At 35.4% G+C, this 26,518-nt stretch overlaps 5 protein-coding genes across 6 annotated transcripts; 4 read left to right on the top strand and 1 right to left on the bottom strand.

Moving 5' to 3' along the window:
* Positions 1–2,102: 2,102 nt before the first annotated feature.
* LOC102625263 (uncharacterized) lies at positions 2,103–4,995 on the top strand. Of its 2 annotated transcripts, none has more exons than XM_025097728.2 (7): positions 2,103–2,438; positions 2,528–2,627; positions 2,775–2,895; positions 3,248–3,369; positions 3,465–3,604; positions 4,323–4,482; positions 4,690–4,995. In XM_025097728.2, the coding sequence occupies exons 1-7, from the start codon at positions 2,285–2,287 to the stop codon at positions 4,724–4,726; spliced, it is 834 nt and encodes a 277-aa protein (XP_024953496.1). In that variant the 5' UTR covers positions 2,103–2,284; the 3' UTR covers positions 4,727–4,995. The 2 variants fall into 2 exon arrangements, with proteins under 2 accessions (XP_024953496.1, XP_006475922.1); XM_006475859.4 differs by having other exon boundaries at positions 2,109–2,438; positions 3,483–3,604.
* Positions 4,996–9,016: 4,021 nt separating this feature from the next.
* Positions 9,017–10,395, top strand: LOC102624981 (NDR1/HIN1-like protein 10). The gene has a single exon (XM_006475858.3). It carries the CDS (start codon positions 9,257–9,259, stop codon positions 10,031–10,033), a length of 777 nt encoding a protein of 258 aa, XP_006475921.2. The 5' UTR covers positions 9,017–9,256; the 3' UTR covers positions 10,034–10,395.
* A 5,354-nt stretch (positions 10,396–15,749) lies between these two features.
* Positions 15,750–18,047, top strand: LOC102624685 (probable leucine-rich repeat receptor-like protein kinase At1g68400). The gene is made up of 2 exons (XM_006475857.4): positions 15,750–17,091; positions 17,172–18,047. Exons 1-2 carry the CDS (start codon positions 15,834–15,836, stop codon positions 17,834–17,836), a joined length of 1,923 nt encoding a protein of 640 aa, XP_006475920.1. The 5' UTR covers positions 15,750–15,833; the 3' UTR covers positions 17,837–18,047.
* Positions 18,048–18,671: 624 nt separating this feature from the next.
* On the bottom strand, positions 18,672–20,754 carry LOC102624404 (acyl-lipid (9-3)-desaturase). The gene has a single exon (XM_006475856.4). The coding sequence runs from the start codon at positions 20,490–20,492 to the stop codon at positions 19,149–19,151; it is 1,344 nt and encodes a 447-aa protein (XP_006475919.1). The 5' UTR covers positions 20,493–20,754; the 3' UTR covers positions 18,672–19,148.
* A 2,526-nt stretch (positions 20,755–23,280) lies between these two features.
* LOC102623929 (translation machinery-associated protein 22) lies at positions 23,281–26,348 on the top strand. The gene is made up of 7 exons (XM_006475854.3): positions 23,281–23,609; positions 23,694–23,780; positions 23,882–23,946; positions 24,927–25,008; positions 25,115–25,182; positions 25,271–25,354; positions 25,987–26,348. Exons 1-7 carry the CDS (start codon positions 23,462–23,464, stop codon positions 26,041–26,043), a joined length of 591 nt encoding a protein of 196 aa, XP_006475917.1. The 5' UTR covers positions 23,281–23,461; the 3' UTR covers positions 26,044–26,348.
* The last annotated feature ends 170 nt before the right edge of the window (positions 26,349–26,518 follow it).

The raw sequence follows: 26,518 nt of genomic DNA on the forward strand, positions 1-26,518 counted from the left end.
ATTGAAATAATTAATCATACTTTTAGGATGATGGATTATTATTATTTTTAATTAAAGTGTAGAATTTCATATTTTTTTTAAAAGTTAATGTTTAAAGTTTATGGGTTTATAGGTGCTATTTTTTAATAAATTTATCAGAACCTACTTAGAAAATCACAATAATTTTTTCTTTTATTCTTTTTTTTTTTTTGGGCCAGCGTGCTGCATCTGCCACTATGTGATTTCATCAATTATGGATGGCAGATAACGTTTGGTTTGGTTGGACTGTTGATACAAATTACAAAATTAGGTAAAAATTTGAACAAATTTAAATTTTTGTAGTATTTTTTTATAATAAAGTAAATTTAAAGTGGGGCAAAACTATATTACCCCCCTTGTACCAAACACCACTTTGGTATTTTCTTTGGCAATCCCTGTAGTTTTCTGTAAATAATAAAAATTATAAGTTTTAAAAATTTTATACAATAAGCCCCAATTAAAATATAATAATTTCAAAATTCTAAAAATTTATTTGGCATTTTCTTCAACAATTTCTATTGTTTTATGTAAATAATAAAAACTATAAGTTTTAATAATTTTATGTAATAAACCCAAATAAAATAGAATAATTTTAAAATTCTAAAAATTTATTCTCTCTATCTCCTTCTCAACAAATTTTAAAGTTAAGTAATAGAATAAATATTATACAATTTATTGATTTTCATATCAAATAAATAATTGATCAACTTCATACGTGTGATAAAGTATAAGTAATTTTACATAATCTCAAATTTACATATAGAAATTTATTATTTTGGAAATTATTTTGAAAATATTATTTATAAACTCTAATGAATTTAAATGACTATCCAAGTATTTATTTAATATTTATTTATTTTTCATTTTAATATTGTCAAAATTTATATAAAACATTGCCTAATTTTGTGTTACACTAAAGACAAAATAGTATTATGAAAATCTAATTTTTATTTCAAGTAAATGGAAGTTGAGAGTATTTTAACAAGTTAAAATAATCCATCCATATTAATAAATATATTCATTTACTAAATTATCTTTGATAATAAAATATTTTAACGGACCAATGTGTCAAAATTTTGAAACTTAGCCTTTTCTTATTCTTTTAGTAAACACAAGGGATCATATTGTTAATAACCAAATAATAACATCTAAGCCGTTGGAATTGCCTTTGCAACTCTTGGGTTGGATCCAATGGTTGGATCACAAAAAGACAAAAAAAATAGGTATGAAACCACAAATATATTGTAGCTGGACCCTTTAAAGTGTATGGTTGATAACTTCCTTAAAAATAATAATATTTTAACTTACAAAAAATAATAATATTTTTCTCGCAAAAGTGAGCAAGAGAGAAGGGGTATACAATGTATAATTATATGAGACTAATATACTACATCTTTTATGCATCTGTACAATAAAATTATGGTAACATAAACTCGATTTTTTTTTTTAACGACTTATGATGTAAATTGATTGGACAATTTTATTTAACATTATCTTTCTTCTTCGTCATCTAATGATAGGAGAAAAATTTGTGTGAGATTGTCCCACCGCCCTGCATGTTGAGATAATGAGACAATCCCTAACACTCTTGTCATGTGATAGAGCACTGCGTTTGAACATAAAATTCACTAATCTTTAAAAAAATAAAATTGAAAGAAACAAAATGTAAGATCTACTATCGTGCTACATGACAAAAATCTAATGGATTTGTCCCATCTGATGGCATAATCGCACACAAAATTTTCTCCTCATGATAGATGGGTTAGATAATTAATACTTGCAAATGTGACCTAGATAAATAGTTTTCATCTCAATTCTTTCTTTTAATTACGAAATGAGTAAAGTAAATGTGTTGGCGTAAGATTTTGTTGAATGGATATGTAGTGACTGTAGTGATGACATGGCAAGCCAACCCGTATAAGAATTTGTACAAATAAGCACATATTTGGTCCGAAACGACGTTTGCCAAACCCCCCCCCCCCCCCCCCCCCAAGATCAAAGCAACGTCGTTTCGAAGCCGTAACAAAAACGACCGGTCGCTTGACAAATTCTACGTAGATCGTACAACAAAATATACTTTAGTAAAGTTGTCGCAAGATATACACATCATTGGAATCTCAGAAGCGCAAAAACACATTAAGAACAAAAGATACTCCTCTCATTCACACATGCGATACAGCCACTGAGGCCGAGGGGAAAGCAATAAAGCAAGACTTTAAGTAGAGCATTACACTTTCAGTTGCACAGAGAAAGCTGAGAGAAAAGAATGGTGTGGCTACCAAATCAACAGATTGGAAGAGTGAAGAGAACTCGTATATGGGCTGGAGCATTCCTCTGTTTGCTCTTCTTCATGCTGGCCACTCCCAAATTCCCTTCTTCTCGTGAAAGCCACCTTTTTGCTGACTTGCGCAATTTTTTCGGTATCTCTAACTCTAAATGTGTTTTTATTTATCTTCTATGTGATATTTTTTCGCTGTTGATGTGATTTTGGTATCTGGGTGTGGGACAGGAGTGCCTAACACTTTGAACGTACTCTCAAATTTCCCATTTTTGATTGCGGGCGTTATGGGGTTTGTGCTCACTCTTCAAGGAATTTTTTTTAACATAAGGTCGGTTGATTTTTATTTTTATTTTTTTTTTATAATTATTGTGTTAGTGTTTTTTTTTTTTTTCTTTTTTTATGAGTAAAATTTGGTGGATGGGTATTATTTTGGTTTGTTGGGTGGTATTTGGACTTGGACATGGAGTGGCTGCAGTTTTCGCGGCGAGGTGTGGGGTTGGGCGCTATTCTATGCTGGAATAACGGGTGTGGCGTTTGGTTCTGCTTACTATCATCTTAAGCCTGATGACGATAGAGTTATGTGGGACACCTTACCGGTTAGAATTTCCATTCCATTCAATATATTGGTTATGAATTGCAGCATAAGCTGAAATACTGTTTTTCCTGCATTGATAGAGTCTGCTGTTTCTGAAAGTTGAATTGCCATGCTGAGCTAACCAGTCACAATTATGCATGCTATGACTACATACTTAGCTTGACTTATGTTTTGAATTTTCTAAAAGCCAAATGATTTTGATTATGGAACTCAAAATGTTTATTATGTTTTTTTTTTCTTCTCCAGATTCATGTTTAAGCAATGGAGGAATTTTGCTTCCTTTTAAATTTCTCTACCTTGATGATGTAGGTGCTACTACCTTATACTGTCTTAATGTGCATTTCTGATTGCAGATGATGATCGCATATGCCTCACTTTTCTCTAGTTTGCTTGCTGAGAGAGTGGATGCAAAGATTGGATTAAGTTGTTTGATTGCACTCGTATCAGTCTCATTTCTCAGTATGATTTATGCCAGGTTAGCTTATAGACACCTGTATGTCACTAATCAGTTTTTCAACTACTGCTTCAAACTCAGACTTGAAACATTTACAAGTGTTCGACTGAATGTAGCCTGCTAGTTTGTTGCAGAACATTTAACGATTTTCGGTTGTGCATGACGTTCCAGTTGATTCCAACAATAGCCATTCCAGTCGTCACATTTTTGTTCCCACCCAAGTATACTCACTCAAGATGTTGGCTTTATGCTACTGGTACTCACTGTCCTTTTTCCCCTCAGATTTATTCTGACTTTATATATAAGCTCATATGATGGGTGTTGTAAGCATTCTATTGTAAACATTGCGGAATATTTGTTGAAATAGGGAGAAAAAAATCCATGTGATAAAAATTTGATTTTGATTCTAGGGTTTGTGTTACTTGCCTGGTAATAAAGACAGAGCAGAGAGACCACTGCAGGTGTGGATGGGATGCAGTGCCACAGCCAGCGGGTTTTACCAAACACCTCAGCAGCTGGGCTTTGGCAGTCCAGCTGCTGGAAATCAGACTCAAACGGGTCTTTGGAGTGTTAGACATGATTAGGTTCTTGAAAGTTACTAGAAATGTATCATTTTTGTTCGAGTATCTTTTATCTGTTCCAATGATTTATCAGTATCCTTACTTCACCAAGTTCACTGATGTCTATATGTTCCTAAAACCTGATGTCTATATGTTGATAAAACTAAACCATGAAAACAATATGCAAGTATCCTTACTTCACAAAGTGCTGAAAATGGTTTTATTAGTTACGGCATAATAGTTTATTTCGTTGTTTTACTTTCAAAACTGTGTTTAAATCAGTCCATTGGTTCTGGCACATGCACAGTTTGAAGTTATTAGCACAGTAGTCAACATTGTGAAGATTTTACTTTCCTTTCATTAATGTACTAGCCATGTTTAATCCTCAAGAGGTCTGAAAACTCTTTGCTACAGGGTTTTACCTTCTAGCAAAATTTGAAGCTGCTGCGGACAGGAAAATTTATAGTAAAACTCATTACATAATCAGTGGGCACTCCTTGGAGCACTTGTGCTCAGCAATCGTCCCTGTTCTGCTTTCAGTCATGCTCATGTATAGAGATACAAAATTTCAAAGGTACGTTATATTTCTCTGTCATGTCTGAGAAGTTAGGTGGGGCAAAATGATGTTTGTGTTTATGGTTTCTAGTACACAATTCATGGTTTTATTATTTATTTATTTTATCTAGTGTGTATACCTGTTGGCCTTTGCTCACTTGCTTCGACCTTAGAGAAAAGCTGACTGGTCTTGTTTACTCTTACATGTTTGCCGGACTAACAACAGATTAGGTGACTGTAAAGAGGGCGTCCGTGACAAATGAAGATGAAATGCAATGTTTTCGTAGTGCAGTAGTTATCAGGTAGGTGCTTGAGAATTTGTAGTGAAACCATGATAGCATTTTGGTGATTTGTATTACACAACCCATTTGTAGCCCAAGAAGAACTTGATGATTCTCCTGTATTTACCTCCTTTTATCGAATTCTCAAGACTTTTAGCTGAACATGGAGATAAAAATTTGTTGGTTATTTGCTCTTGTATCCTATATGAGTATATTCAGTTTGGCCGGTAATTGTATTATTTGTTGCTATTGTTTCCGCAGTTATTCTGGGAATGGTAGCCTTTTTTCATATTGTGATTTCAATGAGTTTCTGCTGGGAAATGCACTCGTCCGGTATAGCTTGCTTTTTGAGCAAAGCATGGGCCATAAAATTCTACTACCTTAAATCTTGTTCGCCATTGACCTTTTAAGGATTGTGATTGAACTATATGTGAAATAATGGACAATGACATTGATGCATAAAAGATGGAACCATTGCACATGTGTTGTCTGTGATCCTTGTTCATAGCCTGCAATGTTCCAACATTCCTTGCAAAGTAGATTGCTTGAATTGTAAAGTTACAGTGACTACGACATTCCAGACCCTAGATTTCCTTTTGGTAATTGAGCATCTGCGACTGTGAGATGACAATGAGATCACAAATTAACAATTCCAATGCCACATGTATGGCACACAATCACAATATGGCTTCACATGCTTAATGTTCTCTGGACAATTGTATTATTTGGCCTCATAATCCTCTCCAATATAAAGGGCATGCCATACTCACATGCAGGAACATGTACCAATTGAACGAACGACGGCAAAATGTCATGACTAATACATATGATATGTTGCCCAAAAAAAAAAAATTAAGTTTTGAACAGTGTGAATGCAAGAATTTGACTTTAAAACTAACTGATAAAGACAAATGAATTTTCTTTTATACCAACAGCTGCTGGATTAAAGTATTTGGTGAGATTAAGGATTGGTTACCTGTTCCCATCATTTGCTTTGAATAAACGTCCCCCAAATTATCTCAAGTAGCTGGCACTGCTTCTCTGATTAGTGTTTATATGCATGTGACTTTTGTGCCCTGCTATGCACTTGCTATGTCGTTTATACCTTCAATCCTAGTACCCAGTAATGGAAATTGGAATGAATCCTCTGTCAGCAGAGGCCTGCCCTGTCTTTGTTTTCATTTTCTGCTTTTTTTTTTTTTTTTGGTGTCTTGGCTAAAAGTGGGGCTCCATTTTTACGCTTGGTGATACAGTCAAGTGCAAGTTTTTTTTTTTTTTTTTTTTTTTGCCCCCGAAATTTTCAAAATGCTCAAGATTGATACAGTTTCCCGTTAAAATTGAGAGAAGGAAAATATAAAATGACTTCGGTTGCACCTTTTTTCCTTGGCAAGTGTCGGTGCGAGCTTCATTCCTTGTGCCGCTCAGCATAATGTCATTATTGCTAATTATCATATGTTTATCAAAGGAATTGGACGCTTTCAAATTATTGCAAGTTTCACCTTCGGGAAGCAAGGATACATTATTGTTTCGACTTTATATTTTTATTTATAAATTACCATTAATTGAGTGATCTAATTAGAAAAATTATTAAACCAAACCACCCCTTGTCTTTTCTCTCGTGGGGTGTCTGACCCTAAATTGATACGACTCAAGTCGTTGCAGTTGTGACGGCACTTTAATTAACGTAAAGATCCTCAAATCAAACCTCGAACGCAGCACTAATTATTAACCAGAAAACTCCACATTTTGACTTGTGATTTAAGCTTAAGTTAGCTACCTGGCGACTTGGATTGCTTAACTAATTATGTTGACCATCACCAAACCTAAAGTCTACAGAACAGCAAGAGCCATCAAGAATCGTCGGTGGGGTTTCCTCCTCACATTGCTCTTCTTCGTGGGCTGTGATTTGGTGAATCTCTATCTACCGTACTATGTTTGCTTCCAAAATCCCCAAAAAGGGCCAAATAAGTGACAAGTTGTATTAATTAATAGTAGAATTTCAAGATTAATAATTCTACCACTATTTTTAAGTTGCTATCAAATTTCTCCTAAATATACTCACTAAAGTGTTTTTTTCCCATTAGTTGCTGATGATTACTATTTTCGGGTTTTGTTAAAATATTTAAATTAATAACTTAAAAAAAAAAAAAGGAAAATTGCATTATTTTATTAGAATTATTTAGAAATAAGTATCAGCCTGTACATAATTATATATTTAATCAAGATTCTCTGTCAAATTCACAAGAAGATCATTAATCAAAACACCTTCCAACCATCTGATCTACAACTACAAGGGCCTCGCCAATCGCCATAAGACATGGACCCCACGTTCTCTGACACTACACTCTTTCACATGCCCAGAAGCAAGCCAAGACCCTTATTATTATTATTTTTTTGTTGGGACGGTTTTAAAACGGCAGCAAAAACGTAGGGGATAACATTGGAACCCCTACCTATTCTCATTCACAACGAATGACTTTAGTTCGTGCATTTAATCAAATGGACCCCTAGTCTTTATAAATATACACTTAAAAATCAATAGAGACATGCCCGGATCAGCTTTATGATAGCATATCCTAAATATGAGGCTTTGGAATGAGTGAATTTAATTTTAAATATTTGAAGAAAATTTTCTTCTATTAATATACATAATAAATAAATTTAAACCTTTTCAAAAAAAATATAAAATTTAAATATGTTCATATCATCATATGCACAAAAAGAAAGATATGTTAATAAAAAAGTGGTTCTAGATATATTTTAAAAAATTTTAATTATAAAATAATATGATACAAAAAATTTGGATATACAATAATAGTTAGTTTATGGCAGGAATGACTTTTGAGAGAGCTTGGTATCTTTAGGATTGCTATCATTAGAGAGATTGGTAGGTGAAATACTGCAAGGATCATTAGGGGTGTTATCTGTAGAGACCCTCTGATGCTTAAGTCGGGTGTTGGGAGTAGCATGATAACAAATAATAAAGTAGATAAAAGAATAAAAGACTTGGATGATATTGTGCTCTATCCTCCATTATCCTTTTTTTTTTCTTTTGTCCTATCTTTGGGTACTGGCTACTTTATATAAGAGGAATAATCAAAAGTATAATTAAGTTAGAAATAATAATTTCCTATCTTGTAAATTTTGAGTTTGACAAGGATTAAGATCTATGATATTTTATCTTATTTAGTTTAGGACATGTCCACTTTTGTCATTAGGTAAAAATCTAAGTACAACAAACAATCTACTAATATTTATAATTAAAACTCCATTATTTTTTTAAAATTTTAATATACTATTTGGGATATCTTGTACTACTCTTATTCAAATTATATTATAATACAATCCTAAAATATAGATAAAGAGTGGAGCTATTGGCACTCCCTTATTAAACTTTTAAAACTCCTATTTTCTGCAATTACATTTAAGGACAAATGTAAATCTACCATATTTTCGCTCTCTAAAATACAAACAAGCCCGTACGCCCATGCCTCGCATAAGTACAATTTTTCACTATTTACAATTTATTGGCATTCATCATCAATTCCATTCCAAATATCAATGAATTGTTTGAATCTCAGGCATCCAAAAAACTAAAAAAGAGTGTTATAGACCCAACAATCTTTTGTTTGAAAAATCTCATGACTATCCAATGGTTTAGCATAGATTAAGGAGTGGGACTAAGAGAATTTATAAAACGGCAAAATTGCAAAAGAAAAAGATTTCAAGAGATGGAGGGAAAATTGTATGAATGACAAGACCAAAAGCATGACATGAGATAGGTGGCAGAAATATTTCTGATATTTATTGTTGGGTATTGTAGAGAAAATCAAATTTAGAAGAAGGACAATTTTAGAATTAAAGTGGATGCTAATAATAAGGATAAATTTTCTATCATTATTCGATGGGGTGTACTTATAATAGGGGTTTTAAAAGGATATTAAAGGGGTGCCAATAACCCCACTCGTAGATAAAAAAATAAGTTGATATACTTCTAATTATATGGAAGAAAATTAATCTTTTTACGACACAAGGTGGTTGAATATTTAAATTATTGATGTATAACTGATGACATACTGAAGTGTATTTAAGTTATTTTAAGGGACCTAATTGACAGAAGAGAACAAACTAACGTGCTTGGACGAACAATCACAGAAAACAGGGGGACCCAAATCTCATAATGAAGAAAAAAAAAACATGAACAAAACTACGTCTACGTGTGGTTGTGTGAGAAGTAGGGAGTGAGATCACAAATCGCATTGAAAACTTGGCATAAAAGTTATCAACGAAAAGGAAATTACAGCAACAATATAAGAAGAGTAAGCTTTGAGTCAAGACTGAGACAGAGAAAGCAAAGCCAGATTCCAAAGTTGGTGAGGTGCACGCATCCCTTTTGGGTGGCGACTATTGCCCCTTCCCACTCCCTTTCTCACTTTACATATCACAAACACATTCTTCATTCCTCTCCAAATCTAAATCACCAAGTAAAAAATAATAAATAAATAAAAAAGAATGTCCGACAGAGTCTTCCCGTCTTCAAAACCCGCCGCGAACGGCAACGGCACCGTCTCTGCCGCCGCGCCGCCCCCCGTAAAGCCCCCCCTCCGCCCGCCGTACCGTCCCCAGCCCCACGCACGCCGCCACCACCGGCCCCGCCGCAGCTACCGCTGCTGCTGCTGCTTCTGGACCATTCTCGTAATTCTCATCCTCGCTCTACTCGCCGCCATCGCCGCCACCGCTCTTTACGTCCTCTACCGGCCCCATCGCCCCGAATTCTCCGTCCCTTCCCTCCGGCTCCACCGCCTCAACCTCACTTCCTCCGCCGACTCATCGACCAACCACGTCGCCACTCTCTTGAACTTCACCGTCACTTCGAAGAACCCAAACTCCCACATCACTTTCTACTACGACCCGTTCGTTATTTCTGCCTTGTCCTCGAGTGACGTATTCCTCGGAAATGGGACTGTGCCTGGTTTCTTTTCGGACAAAAAGAACCAGACCTTTCTCAAAAACGTGGTCGTCTCGGGATCGATTGATCTTGACACCGATTCGGTGAAGTCATTGAAGTCGGATCTGAAGAAAAAGAATGGGGTTTCCTTAAAAATAAAGCTGGACACGAAGGTGAAAGTGAAAGTGGGGAAGCTCAGCAGCAAGAAGGTGGGCATTAGGGTTACGTGTGAAGGTTTTAGAGCGGCATTACCAAAAGGTAAGACACCGTCGGTGGCTACCGTTGATAAGTCTAAGTGTAAGGTCGATCTTCGGATCAAGATCTGGAAATTTACTTTTTAGTTTTTCTTCTTTCGTTCTTTCTTTCTTTTTCTTTTTTTTTTAAAATTTAATTCAGCTGTTTGTTCCCCACACACAAACCCCCACTCTCCCCCCCTTCTTCTTTCCCTTTTTTTTTTTGGGTTATATTTTTGAGAGTTTGTTAACTGTTTATTCTGATGAAGATGAACGTGAAAGGTGAATTATGGAGTTGAGAAATTGGAAATTGATAATGTGAGTAGAGAGAGTGAGAGAGGAGAAAGATGTTAAATTAGAATTTTATCCCAAAAATCTGCCTTTTTTTTTTTTTTTTGAAGTGTTGTAAGTGAATTTGGTTGATATATATATATATATAAAATTGGTTCATTGAGAATTGAATTATGAGAGTATTACTTTTTGTTAATTTACATGGTCTGTAGCATAATTATGCAAAAGCATAATTCAATGAAGTGCTGTGCTTGTGAAAGCGGCGGGCATTTATACTTTTATGGGGTTGTTAATCATTCAGGAAAGATATGATATGATGACTTCTCAGGATTGTTGATGAATTTAGAGAGTGGGTAAACCTGAAGGGTCCGTTTTGCAAGTTTTGAGTTGCATTTTTCAAGTCTTGTTAGTAATAAAAAATAAAAAATTGAGAATTTTAGTAAATAATTTGGATATGGAGTTAAAAGTTTTGAAGAAGAGATGGACCAACAATTTAATTTGGTTGAGTCTCATTGTTGGTCATGGGAACCAATTAGAGCAAGACCCCGTGGGTGGCTGCCTACCTTCCAGCTCATGGTACGCACGATTGCATTTAAGATATGAAATTTGTAGGCCTGTTCAGCTATATCACACTGATGGGGAGAAGGCGCATTGAATTTATTGAAAAATGAGGTGTGAGTTGAATCTTAATTTATTTCTGTGCCTATCACATTTGAGTTTAGTGGTGAGCGGGGGACGGTAGAAAATAATAGTAATAAGAATGAAATCTTGACTTTATAAATGATATGAAAGCTTTGGTTTTTCCTGTAAGTTGATTAATTGGGGGGGGTCGTCCACATCCATTAAAGTGGTCTTCTTCTTCCCTCGCGTGCATCTGAATCTGATCTCACTTCCGTTCCACCAACCGTGCTACAAATTAATCATCTTTTACTCCGCTTAATTTACTATACTACTACGCTTTGGAAGATAAGATTGATTGAGAAAGAAGAAATGCCAAAAAAAATAGAAAATAAACAAATTGCCAAGCAATGGATAAAGCTATAAAGGAGAGCATTGCATTCAAAAGTGAACCTCCCGAGATCATGATAAATAGGGAGCGAAGTACACGAACACGAACACGAACACGAACACGAACATTGTTTGTCGTCTCTCGTGGTGTGACGATGTGGAGAAAAGCCGAAAGGTGAAAGTGAGAGTTAAATTCGGATGCACGTGCTTTGTGTGCGTACGTGGTCTGCTCGGACAGGGGCAGTTAGAATTTTGTCAGTGCCCACTCCCCACTCCCCATCTGGTTCCTTTTCTTTGCACCGACTTTTATTTTTATTTTTATTGAGGAGATAGATAAAGAATCAAAGAAGACGGACAAGAGGAGCCTCTTCTTCTTCTTTTTTTAATTTCTCTTTGATTAAAACGATGAAACAAAATATTAATAAAATGTGAAAAATGGACACAGAGGTGAATTGAATTCTACAGACACGTTAATTGATTGAGATTTTACTTTTTCACTAAGTTTAGTTTAAAATTGTGAAGTGATGGAATGTAAATTCGTTTGTAGTGGGACTTGGCTTGTAATTCTGCACCAGTTATTAGTATCACCGCCTGCACAACTCTCCAACCCATACTCTCTAAGTACTTCATACGCAATTCTCTTTTTCTGCATCACCACCGAGGCACCGACACATTTCTCCAATTGTTCACGACAAATGATAACCTGAAGCCTCCAATCCAAGCAATGATAGGCTACATCTTATTCTTTCATCAACACCAGCGCGTACCATGACCAAACTTGGACACCAATCAAAATGTAGTTATTACACCCGCTTCACATCAAACCGTCAAACAGGTACAAACAATTCCTGCAGCAAAAAATTATAACGCTTTCACACCAGACGTCTAATGTCTGCATCCGTAGAACCGGCGGCTGCTGGAAGATTATCCATTGTCGTTCGTTGCATTTGCCTTCCGAAATAATTAATTAAGGCAATCTTGTACGCTTACGCATAATCGCTTACCGCATGTGCACGAGCTCAGGCTGCTGCTGTTGATGTGTTAAAAGCTGTATTTCGGCAATTAAGGGTGTGTTCGGAGTGAGGTGTGGTAGTTTTTAAGCTGCAGATACTGTAAAATAAAAGATACTGTCGTAGAATAAAAGTTGAAAAAATTTTTTTTGTTAAGCTGCAAAAGTCCAGTTACAAGAATTACTAAACACCTTAGTAGCTAGACTTTGACAATTCAACTATCTCACCACACTCCCAAACAGACCATAAGTTATCAAACTAAAAACACTTATAATCCCTCCCACACGATCTCTGGTGCGAGCTTCGGCTTCAATCTCGATATATAGGCACTTCAAATATCTATTTCTTAATTTCTTGAGGTTCAATGTTCGATCTGTAATCGGTGCCTCTATTCTCTTCCATATAAAAGTCTTTAATGATCTTCTCCTAGTCTTTTTCTTCATTTATAGTAATGTTATGTCGACCATATCAAATGCAACGTGATCACATACCACATTTTCTTTGATGCAATACTAAAAACGTGTAACATAACATCACCCTAACAAACATGCAATTAAACTTTAATTTAATGTGATTAACAGATATGTTAAAACTTGATATCAAAATGCCTGCGGCATAATAGTAACAGTGAGGGAAATATCAGGTTCAAGTTTTTAACAGGATGCGATAGTTGCATCATGGTAACAGCATGTGAGTAACTTTTTTAGTTATCATTATAACTCTTATTCCCTCTGTATTGTAAATATTATAAGAAAAGATAATAGTACGCCTGTAATTTGGCGAAACCATAACAAAAATCCATTTTTTTTTTCATTAGTGATCATGTGTATCTCTTTTTCGACAATTATGCCTTTTGACTACTGACCCAAGTGTATTCATGTGGACGCAATCGTCCAAAAAAAGATTTGTGTGGTAATTTTTTATTTAATCCTGTAAATTATTTTTCTTAATACCATTTTATAGTAATAGTACAAATAAATAACAGTAATAATAATAATAACAACAACAACAACATAAATTTTTTGTTGGAGTGACGAGATTATGGACATTATTTTGAAAAGAAAATATAGGAGTAAAAATTTTATAAGAGTTGAAAAAGAAAGCTTAAATTTTGATGATAAATAAGTACAATTAATTAAAATGATAAAATGGACATAACATCCGTAAAGATAAAAAAAACTTAATTAAAAGTAAAATTAAGTTTAAGAAATCTCCTAAAAAATCAAGTGATCCTTGAAAAAAAGAAAATGTTCTAACACACACACACAGACACACAAAATTATGCTTTCAATCTTTATAACTTTAAATAATTATCGTAGTTTAAAGGAAGATGAAAAAGATTGGGGTTCGCGTAGGCTATTCAATTGGATTGACAAACCAACATCAGTTACTAGAGTTTAGAAGCTGTCAACATATAATTTATCACTAAGTGGGCACTTAAGTATAAAACACTTTAGTTAAGAATCTGTTTAGTGAAAATCACAAATACAAGGCGAAGAATGGTTAGAGACTTTGTTCTCAATAATATACTAGTGTCACTTTTAAGGTTGTTGGAAGTTGATTGAAACAATCAATTATGAATTATGGGCTCCATAATTCTACTTGTCGTTTATCAAGCAAAGCAACTGGAGGGCACGTCGTCTACAGTTTTAACAAAAATGTGTGGCATGTCGTTAAGACTAAAACTATAAATGACGCATCATCTAGCGGATCTGCCAAAGTTTCGAAGTTGATCTAGATGACGTGTCGGAATCATATTAAAGAAACAAATGTCGTGTCGTTTATATATAAATTATAAGCGACAACGAGTCATCCAATATGTACGCCGACGTATACTTTTTACACTTGTTTGAAAGAGACATCACCCAAGTGGTAATATTATTTTCTGCATTACAACAGCAGTGGTAACTAACAACATATTATGTCTTGTAGAAGTGATTTTTTTTTTTTTCTTTCAATTTTATCCTACGAGTTATATCTATAAAATAAAATCCACTTATTCAACGTCAACAGTAGAAAAGAACTAAACATAACAAAGATTGGGGCATGATGTTCTTGACATCACCGAAGACTCTATTTGGTATTGTGAATTTAAAATCACATTTATTGTAGGATAAAAAACAAAGAAAAATATTTGTTAATATTCAACTAATTAAATTACTATTTTCTGCTCAAAACTTATTAAAAAAAAAACCTTTTGTTGTATGTTTGTACATTTTCATTAATACATCATTAAACAGATACATTATTTTACACAAGGTTTGATTAAACATCTTTTTTGCAAATTAATATAACTGAAAATAAATAAAAATGTATATTAAGCTATCCGGATCTGCAATGCTTCATTTTCTTATCTTTCATTCGGTGAAACAGTATAAATTCTAAGGTGAATCTTGCAAAAGAACTCTGAAAATAGGGAAAAGATAGTTCTATATCAGGGTCCAACTATGTTGCAACAGTGGTACGGTACTGCTGTTGTTTTCAATCATTAAATCTAGTTAATACAACTGTATAATTATAGATCCAATGACTGGTTGCAACAGTGATACAGTACCACTATTTTAACATAGTTTTACCCTCTATATCAGCCACTGGCTGAAAAATATTAGTTCTAACTTCTATGCTCATATATTTCCATGACATGTTGCAAGTTTGCACTCGTACATTAAACTGCTAACAATATATTTTTTTTAATTCTATTTTGTTTTTAGAAAATTTAAGGGGTGGACAAATAGAATGTAAGATTTTCTGTAGTAATAAATTTGTCCTTTTTCCGAAAGTCCTACTTTGAGGATAACAATGAAATGAAGAAAGAAAATTTTAAAAAAAAAATGAACAACGCAGTCCAAGTATCTCTGCCTGCCTGGAGTCCATTTCTTTTTTGGAACGTCAGATAGCGTAACATTCAATTTGACAGGTAAAGACAATGTTGTCTCCTTCAGTTCTAACTGGAAATCTCTTCTTCTTAGTTGTTCTTTGAAAGCTCAACCCTCAAAACCACTCATGTCTGTCATTCACCCAAACACGGTTGACATTTGAAACCGACTGCTGCGTTAAAAAAGCTTGTCTTACTTTATACCCCCCAGTCCAACAATTATGGTGTCCACTTACAAGTAATTGGAATAAGAATTCTAGAATCGAAATTAATAATGCGTTTATATAAATTTAAAGTTTTGAATCAGAATGAAATTTATACGGGTTTTAAAAATTTAAAAATTATTATTGGGGTGCTTATTCTCAAGATCCTACTCTTATAGATTGACAAAAATACTCCCATTTAAATTTTTAAATTCTACTTTGTCCTCGTTAGTTCACGAAAATATAATAAAAAAATTACAAAAATCGTTTTCGTTTTAATTCATTTTCATTCTAAATCATTTTAATTACTAATTAATGAATACGCGGTGAAACCAGCGTGTACACACACGATCCCCTAACGCGCTATGATAAGTTGCCACGTGTAACACACGTCCCCTTTACCCTCAGTTCAGTGGCACAAGCACAACGGCTACTTAGCCGGTTAGCCACCGCCTCCTTTTCACTTTCACTTGCTTGCTTCTCGTGAGTCTGTGTCGTGTGAGAAATTTTCCAAAGCAAAAATGTTGGCAAGTCGAATTTTCTTTTTCTCCTTCTTTTGCTTATTCTCTCTTTGTTTGTCGAACTCCCCATACTCTGATATCAGCACCTTACTGTCCTTCAAAGCTTCTGTAACGGGCTCTAGTGACTCTCTTTCTAGCTGGGTCAACTCCACCGACCCATGTTTTGACTCATGGCGTGGTGTTACCTGCAATCCTTCTACTCACCGAGTCATTAAACTCGTTCTGGAGGATTTGGACCTTACTGGTCCAGCTGAAGTTCTGAGTCGACTTACCCAACTCAGACTCCTCAGTCTCAAGAACAACCTACTTTCGTCCTCAAACTTGAACCTCTCTTCGTGGCCCCATTTGAAGCACCTCTACCTCTCTCACAACAGGTTCACCGGAACATTCCCTTCTGGGGTATCCAGTCTCCGCCACCTCCGGCGAGTCGACTTGTCCCACAATGCTTACGAAGGTGAGATTCCGATGACTGAGTTGACTCGTCTGCCGAATTTGTTGACTCTGCGACTCGAGGACAACCGCTTTACTGGAACCCTATACTCAGTTAACTCGTCTTCTCGGTCTATCTTGGATTTTAACGTTTCGAATAACCAACTCTCTGGCCAGATTCCCGCGTGGATGTCACCTTTTGGAGGGAGTTCGTTCGCAGGAAACAAAAATCTCTGCGGCCGACCGTTGCCGTCGGATTGCTCCAATCGGACGGTCGAGCCTGAGCAACCACCGCGTTCAAGACCTAGGAGCTCGAGAGTAGTAACGGTGATAGTGATCGTTATATTCGATGCGGTGGCGATATTAGTGGCGGTCGTGACAGTCACGTGGTGCTGTTATAAGAGAAAAAGAAGGAGCCTGAGGAATGGTGGTGGTGGGGTCCACAAAGAAGTTGTAATGAAACGTGGGAACCGCAAGGGCGATTACGGCGGGGCCAGAGATGGGGGCGATGTGGAGGAGATGGTAATGTTTGAGGGGTGTAACAAGGGTTTTAGGAACGTTGGTGATTTGCTAAAATCATCCGCTGAATTGTTGGGAAAAGGGTGTGTGGGGGCCACTTACAAGGTCGTGTTGGACGGCGGCGACGTGGTCGTTGTGAAGAGGATCAGAGAAAGGAAGAAGAAGAGAGAAGTTGATGAGTGGCTTAGAGTGATTGGTGGGTTAAGACACAGTAATATAGTGAGCATCAGAGCATACTGTAACGGCAAGGATGAGTTATTTTTGGTCTATGATTATTTGCCGCATGGAAGCCTGCATTCACTATTGCATGGTATGTGCTTGATTAATGTTCTTAATGAAATTCCTCTTCTTTCAACATTGTTTTGATGTACATATTTACATTGACTGTAGGGTCTAGAGGACCAGGGAGGATGCCGGTGGACTGGAATAAAAGGTTAAAGCTGGCTTCTGATTCCGCAAAAGGCCTAGCATTTCTTCATGGGTACAACAAAGCTCATCTCTTTCATGGGCATCTGTCATCGTCTAACATTGTAGTTGATCAATTGGGCAATGCTTGCATTTCTGACATTGGTGTCCACCAACTTTTCCATACACCCTTTTTCATAAATGATGCCTACAATGCACCGGAACTAAAATTTAACAACAACAACAATTATAGTCAAAGAAAATTTTGGCAAAGGTGCGATGTTTACAGTTTCGGCGTGGTTTTGCTGGAGATTTTGACTGGGAAGATGGCAAAGGGGGACGGAGAGTTGGGCATTGTGAAGTGGGTTCAAATGATGGGGCAAGACGAGAGCGCTTGGGAGGTGTTTGATTTTGAGTTGATAATGGACAAAGAGATGGAGGAAGAGATGAGGGCCCTTTTGCAAGTGGCTTTGCTTTGTTTGGCTCCATTGCCAAAAGATCGTCCAAATATGAGCATCGTGCATAGGATGATTGAAGATATCAGGACCAAGGGTTCAATCGATGGCTGCGCAAACTCAATCATGAATAATATTTCTTCTGATTCTTCGCCTTCTCAGTCCGAAAACACTTATAACTTCACTAACAGTTGATCGATAAATGAAATGAAGCGTTCCTGGATGATGGATTGTTCTATAACCAGAAAAAATAAAAAAAATGGCAACAAGTTTACTGTTATAGTTAGGGTAATTCTTTGTAATCATCTGAATGAACAAGTATGGATGTGTTACAGATATTAAAGCTCTATCTCTTGTATAATTAAATTCATTTCTTTAATATCAATTGAATATCATTTTTAGTGTACTTATATATAATAATCGGATGCCTCATATTAATTATTGTTTTATGGGTCAGAGCTTTCAAATAAGCCTTTCAGAGTCCCAAAACACTTGGCGAACACGAGAACTCCAAATAGCAGGCTTGTTATATTAGCTGCCACGAACAAAGCAAAGTGCGATTCATCATGCTCTATTTCATGTATAATTAAATTACTTAATTACTACTTTATGCTGTACTATCATCGGCCTGGATAGCAACATTCCAGCGAAATAACTCTCCAAATTTTCCTGTAATTAAAATTGGTCACAGTTGACGTAAAGAATTGACTCAAAATAACAAACAGAATGACAGAATTATAGAAACAAATCATTGCAGTTTTATTTCTGATGACATTTTGGTGTTTTTGTTGGAGAGGATTTCGTCTTTCAATTTAACATTACAAGCTAGATTAAAAAACAAACGGTTTGCACTTGATAGAAACCTCCTACCGACAATGAACAAGAAGCCTCGTTGTCTTCTTTGAACTAAATTGCCTTGCAGTATGTGTTTGTGAGAAAAGAATCACTGAAATTTGAATACTTTGACTAGACTTCGTTGCCATTAAGTGATTAATATTTAATAACGACACCTGTGGAAGATGGCGTCAACTAATAAGCTAAAGTTGATTTTTGACATTAAATAACCATAAAATGCTACTTCCACTGGTTTTGAGTCTTCCGACAGCAATGAAATAATAAACATTCACGATTGAATCTACAGAAAAAGAATCAATGTCTTATAATGACACATTCAGCTATCAAAAGCAAACACAATACTACCCATGACGCTAATACCTGAGCAGCCACATTCTTGAGCACAAACAAGAGGAAAACTAGCAGGTAGTCGGTACAAACAAGCTGCAGCCTAATCCATGAAAAGCAAGAGCTGATACCGTAGAATGGAGCTCAGATAAATGATCATTTGAAGCCTCCAAGCAATAACAAACTTATTCTTCCATCAGCAACAAGAATGGCCACCCTTGGATATCAATCAAAATGAAGTTATTAGAGCCATTCTGCATCAAAACGTCAAACAGGTGCAAATAACTGCAGCGGCAAAAACTTAGAAAGCTTCAGAAGAGGTGCATCATCCATGAGTGTTAACAGCCTCCCACACCAGATTCCTTGGAACTGGACGGGAGAGATCTCGAGCCTGTAAGGCAGCAGCCTGAAGAGTCTCCACTGTCATTGCATTGGACTTCCAAAATGAGACAATGTTGTACGGCAAATTATGCTTCTTACAGAGCTCCACAACAAAGGGTGAAACTTTCCTGAGATTGCATCGAGGCAATCGAGGAAACAAATGGTGCTCAACTTGAAACTGCAACCCACCATGAAACCAATCCATCCAAGAAGAGCACTTTATATTAAGTGTCCCCTGAGTTTGCTTCCGAAACCAATCATTTGAACAAGGTGGACCAACATATACATTTGACGAGAAATGGTTCAAACAGAACTGAACATGTTGGATTCCAGTAACCGAAAAACTAGCCACAATAAACATCACTCTTTCCCCCCAATTGGGTAAGCAGGAAATAAGCAATGGGTACCAAATCCAAAACACAAGAATTCCAAAAATTTCCTGAACTCTATTGGGCACATTCTTCTTTGAGAGCAACAATAGAAATGATTGTGCAAACAGATTAATTCTAGCTAAACACATGACAGGGTAAAAAGTCCAATGCTGGTAACTAACTAAGAATCTAGCAACAGAATCAAAATGCAGTTTCCTCTCATAATAACACGAAGTTATTGAATTGAAGAATTTGGAAGATACCACAAAGAAAGGCATGTGCTGAAGATCCGGATCGAAGTCAAGACTATTACAAGCAATGTGATGGGCATTGTGGTTCCGTTTCCACCACGCAATACTGATCCCTGCAAGACAATTCCCAGTCAAAACCTGCACTATACGATTAATTCCTCGACTAGACATGACCTGATAGTGACCAGAGTCATGCCCTATCCAACCACTTTGGATCCACAATAACCCCATTAATCCACCAGAACAGAGATGAACCCATGTGCTGTCAGAGCAAAAAACACCATAAATACTAACAGCAAACAGCATTGCCATGAAGACAAAAGTATACAACGCACAGTGTCCTTTCTTTTCAAACAAACCCATCTTTGAAAACTCAGCCACAAGCTTTCTGTAATCTTTTGATGCTTCAGAGACAGTGTAGTCTTCGAGATAGTACCCAGTAAAGAACTTATCAAGATACTGCCAGGCAGCGCCGGGATGATAAGCAACAAAAGCGTCAGTGACATCTTGACCAGCAAGACTGAGCAACGGAAGGTCACCACCTGGGTGGTGTTTGGTCCAATCAGTGACATTGTAGACCTTGCCTTGTACAGAGATCCATAGATCTCCAGGCTTGTTGTGACCCTTGAGGTCTTGCTGTGAAATGTGCTTCTTAGAATCAACCATTGGATCAAGAAAAAGAAAGAGAGATCTGAGAACAGAGCAGAAGGCTTCTCCCTCTATATCTCTTACTCTCTTTCTGCTGGTATGTTGGTGTATCGTACTGTTATCTTTTGCGCTTGCTGTGTATTGGCTATTGGGTGACGTTGTACGAGTGTTTGCTGCTTTTGGCCTGGCTCTTTGCTGATTGGTTCGCCTTCCGATGTTATTTGTTGGATTTAGGAATATACAAATGTGACACAAGAGAAACGGTGGGTGGGGTCAGACAGCGATGCATTTTGAAGAGACACCACAGAACACTATTGTATTACTCAGAACACTGCGTCCAGCCCAACTTGGTAAGAAACAAAGATGATAATGAGAGGAAGAGAGAGAAACGACGACAAGGAGTGGCTGGTTTCAATGACAAAAACGAAAATGGATTGGGATCTCACTGTAAAAATAATAAAATTGAGGGAGTAAATTGAATTTACAATAACTATATCAGAAACAACCTACATTCTCTTATAACGTATTTGTCTTTCTTGTTCCTATACATAAAGATTAAGATAAAGATGAGTCCTAAATTTTGGGACTCAAACTCCAATGAAAATAATTTTTACCACCTGTTCAGTATAGCCCGAGCAACTACGACCCAATCGAGGAAAATTTTCTTTTTTTTATCCCTTTAATTTTATAATTCTTCATACAATCATAAAGTTTTTATTTTATTTTTATGTATGTCCCTAATAAAACTCTATTTTTTTTTTCAATTAGAATTAGAGACTTATTTTATAAAATAATTAAATTATAAATTTATTGAATAAAATAAAATCATTAGGGGGCTAAATTATTATTATTACTTCAATGTCAATATATTATAATGCCCTTAATGTTATGAAGTGACAAAATGACATCGTAAGAATTAATAACATTTTCATAAATTCATTGTTTTTTTTCACATTTTCTATCACTAAAATAAAAATGAATTTCATAAATAATTTTTTTAATGTACAATTTTAGTTATTTATATTATAAGTTTTTTGTTGCATTTTTGTCATCCTTTCATTAAATATATGTATTAAATTTTTTTATGTCGCATTGCTTGAGATACATGATATATATATATAGAGAGAGAGAGTCATTCTCTAGTATGTTGGTAAAATACAAAAAGCACGAATTTTAATACATTAAAAATTGTATTAGTTTTCAATAAGGAAAAAAGATTAAAAAAAAAATATAGATTTCAATTAATTACATAACAAAATACACTACATATTCTGTATTTTTTAATTTACTTTTAATATGACTAGGAATCTCTGATTGAAACATTTCTACTTATATTTGTATGTTATTTTTACTTCTTTATATAAACTAATATTTACACAGATATTTATAATAAATTTACAAATTAGTTCGGGGTAACTGGTAATAAAAGGTTTCAGTGTTCACCACCTGGCGATGAGTAACTTTTTTTTTTTTTTTTTACATTTCTTGTCGAAGGAATCTTTTGCTTTCGAAAAGGAGGGGCAGACTGGAGAGTGGAAAGTGGAAACTAGGGGTGGGCAAAAAAACCGTAGTGTTAAAAAAACCGAACCGAACCGACGGTTTTTTTTAATTCGGTTCGGTTTTTATTTTTTTAAAAAACCGAATATACCGTTTGTAAAAAAAACCGAAATGTCGGTTCGGTATTCGGTTCACTTAGCTGAACCGAAAAACCGAACCGAAAAACCGAATTATTTTTTTATTTTATTCAAATCAAACATGTGTTAATAATTTTATTCAAATCAAACATGATTTTATTCAAATCAAACATGTGTTATTTCTCTTTATAACATTATGATTATGTTTATATAGATGGAGTATTGGAGTTTGGTTATGTATTTTGAAATTTTAATATTTCATATTTTGGGAGTATCTTATTAATAGTTAGTAAGATATTAGTGATAAAATGTGTTTTGAATACTTTGTATTTATTGTTAATATTTGTAATAAAATTAGGATAAATTAATTGTTGAAAAAAATTATTACATTCATGAGGCCCAATGGACTAAAAAATTAAAAATTAAAAATAAGCTCAATAGGCCAAGAACCGAAAAAACCGAACCGAACCGAACCGATCCGAAAAGAACCGTTTGAGTTCGGTTCTTATTGAGTTCGGTTCTTATTCGGTTCTTTTTATAAAATAACCGATTTAAATCGGTTCTACTTAATTTCGAACCGAACCGAACCGAACCGAACCGTGCCCACCCCTAGTGGAAACCAACAACAACGACATCTTTTCGACTAGTAGGAGGAGACTGTTAGCTAAATAAAACTAAACTACTTCCATAAAAAAAAAACGAAGAAAAGGGGAATTTAAATTAAAAAAAAAAAAAAAAAGGCATAGGAAACTGCAGGAAGCAATAAAAGATACAAAAGCTTTTGGCATTATTATTATTTTTTTTTGAGGAGAAGCTTTTGGCATTATTGATAAAGAGACGTTGGTTTTGAGTCTTTCCTCGAGTGTATTGGCGTCTAGCGGTAGGCAACGATACAAAGAAGTTGGTTCATTTTACGAATATGCCACCTGCAGATGCTATTGTTTGATCCCCACAACCCAAAATATTTACCTCCATGCAATTTTTGTTTTTTAATTTAAGTTATTAATATATTATCCAATTCAGAAATAATATATTTTCTTTTTTAAAATACTAATCCAGCGTGAATTAGTTTTGGGCTTTTCAAATTAGAACTAATCTTGGGCGCCCAAACTAGCTTCGGCGTGGGGTGCATTGATCCAGTCAAGTCACTGGGCCTTGCAGAAAGTTACCAAACGGAAAGATCATTCCTTTCCCAGCAGCGGAATCGGATTCCGTCTCTCAAAGCGAAACTGCAAAAACACAAAACACTTTCGAGAATTCAATCTAAGACCCTTTTTATCATAAGCCCCGGAAACAAAAGAGAAGAGCAAATTGATCGGACAGAACAGGAGTACAATAATATAATTTTACTGGATGGCAGAGAAACCTCAACCAGTGCGTGTTCTGTATTGTTCAATATGTTCTCTTCCTGCGGAGTACTGTGAATTCGGTCCTGACTTTGAGAAATGCAAACCTTGGTTGATCAAAAACGCTCCTGAATTATACCCAGATCTCCTTAAAGGTACTTAAATTACGTACGCCTTTTTTTTTTTTTTTAAATCCCATATGCTTTTTTTTTTTTTGATTGTGTGATTAATGTTTTCAGAAGCAAATGAAAAGGAGGCTGAGAAGGTCTCTGGGCAGCTTCAATTATTTGGTCTCTCTTCAGGCGGTGCTGATGGAGCTACTTCTGGTAAGACTTCTTTTGTTATACTTTTAATTTTCGGACAACTGAATCTTGTGTGATGAGTGTTTTATTGTTTGTCACGGTAATTGATTGATTAACAATTTCAGGGCAAACATCATCGTCTAAGCAAGAAGAAGTTAAACGTCTTCCTGGTGGAAAAATAAAGAAGAAAGTAAGACTAGTTTTTTTTATTAGTAAATCTCTTGTTTTCAGCGGATATCCTTGAAGAGCTTGCTCATTACCAGTATTTAAAGTTTCAAATGAATGTCTAACTCTAAACATGATTGTTTAAAGTTTTGATGGATTTATAGATGTAAAATGCTTTTTAAGACTCGAAATATCATTCTTGTTTTCTTATTTCTACAATCTCACTGGTAGGGGATCAGCGTTGTATGAATCATCAAATGTCATTGTTTGGTACTGCTGGTTAGTCTCTATTTTATGGGATTGGAATACCATGTCTCATCTTAAGCCAACTATTCAAGCTTACAAAGATCTAGCCTTAATGTTACTACCCGTGAAAGTTGGATTCATTTTTGAAGTTTCTGACGGGAACTTCACTTATTGAATGATTTAAGAGGTGGAATCTGTTTTCTTTTTTCACACTACGAGCTTTTTTCCTATCCTGCCCTCATGCTACGCAAAGGAAACTATTAAGCGAAAAAGATGTTAATCCTGCACGCAGGTGCGAATCACTAATGTTGAATCGAGTATAGCTTTGCTTTTAGTATGTTTGCTACTTGCAATGTAAATGACGTTTGCCTGCAGCTTAGATGCGCAACCAATCACTCACACCTTCAACTTAATTGAAAGCTTCTAGACTCATCAGTGGGAATCGCTTTGTTGAAAGTGTGAATTTGTGATCAAACTTATACAAAGGCCCACATATGATTGCTAGATCTCATTGAGGTTGTGAAGTGAGTTGGACCAGAGTTAGGATTTTTATTTTATTTTTAATGACAATATGGACGTGAGCGTGAAGAAGTTAATAAGAGGCCACATGTTTGGTCACATTGGAGTAGTCTTGTTGCCATTCTTGATACAGATTATTTCCTGTAGACCTTTTATCTTTGTAATTGGTTTTCAATGTTCTGTTGCATAGCTCAAATCTTCTGATGTGATGACAATTCAAAATTTTTTATTCACTAATAGGAAAGACAAGAAGTTGTTATTGAAAAAGTTGTACGCAACAAGCGCAAATGTATAACCATTGTGAAGGGCCTGGACCTGTTTGGTAAGCCATATTTAATTCATCTCTTTGTATACTAATGTTTAATAGCTCCGATTTTTGTTATTGTTGAAGTTACAATTTAGTTTCTGGGGATTGGCACTTGTGTCAGGTGTTAAACTTAGTGATGCTTCTAAAAAGCTTGGGAAAAAGTTTGCCACTGGAGCATCTGTTGTTAAGGTGTGTAAATATTACAAGTACCTACCAGCTTTTTTCATCCTCATATTCATATTTTTCTTACAATCTTCTAATGACTTGATACTTTTAGGGCCCAACTGAGAAAGAGCAAATTGATGTTCAAGGGGACATATCCTATGACATTGTGGAATTCATTACAGACACCTGGCCTGCTGTAATTTCTTTAAGCATTTTTTTTTCCTTCTCTTGTGTCTTACATAAATGGTGCATTTGGAAAACACTAAAAGAAGATTTTGTCCCACTCTTTTAATGTATCTTTCTTCTGCTAGACATCAGAAAGATGAAAACACTACAAATCCTAGATACTTTAGCTCAAGGGCTATGAAACTGAAACAATTTTAGCCCAATTTCTTGGATGGTGTGAAGTTTTACTCTACAGACTTGAGTTCTTAAGGAAAAGGCCATTGGGGATTGTTATGAGTGTTATGAATATATCATGTTTTCGGTGATAATACTGACATGATAGAAGATGTTACTGTGTAATTAACTCTAGGTTTGTAGTTAATTTCTTCTCTGAATATGTAATAATCATATTTGGGACATATTTTAGAAAATTTCACATTGGTGTTGCAGAAGTTGATGAAGTTTTAAAGTTTCTGAAACAGAAGTTGCTTAAATTTGACCAGTGTTTCTTTATCAAGTGCTTTAATTACTGATTTTGTTTGCATGCAATAAGTCATCTCATTACCATCGACAATTATGCTCCATATCATGTAAGCTAGGCAGTTCCCAATCCATTTGTTCATTCCCTGCACTGAATTTTGTGCATCTTCTGTGCCGTTTCAGGTGCCCGAAACTGCTATATATTTCATTGAAGACGGGAAAAAGGTTGCAGCCGCATAATGTTAGGAGCTTTTTCAAAAGGGTGGTAGTTTCAATTTGACAAAAAGGAGCCTATAAACTGCTCATTTTTTTCTTGGCTGGATTTTGTACAAATGTACGAGGAAAGAAGTCCCTTGCAGCTGAGATGAGAAATTGTGTATCAGTGAAGCTTAAAACTATCAGTGGACCTCTAATTATGTTGTTGTTTTTTTTATGAATTTCTTCTTTTAGTATATCTTGTTTCTTTTGTGAGCAAGCCTTGCCCTTGTTTGCCTTTTCTGGCCGGAGAGAAATATATAATGGTCTGGAGATTTTGAATGTCAAAATTGGTCAAAGCGTATGAAAATTATCTGACCAGAAATCTGTAAACATCATTTTGTTTATGATACAGATAGTATTGAGAGCATTTTTTATTTTTTTTTATTTTTGTACCTTAAAAAGTTTTCCACCGCTTGTGTCAAAACTTCATTTCAATTTTCAATTTCCATGACATAAA

Source organism: Citrus sinensis, chromosome 1 (genome assembly GCF_022201045.2).
Source record: "Citrus sinensis cultivar Valencia sweet orange chromosome 1, DVS_A1.0, whole genome shotgun sequence".
NCBI lineage: Eukaryota > Viridiplantae > Streptophyta > Magnoliopsida > Sapindales > Rutaceae > Citrus > Citrus sinensis.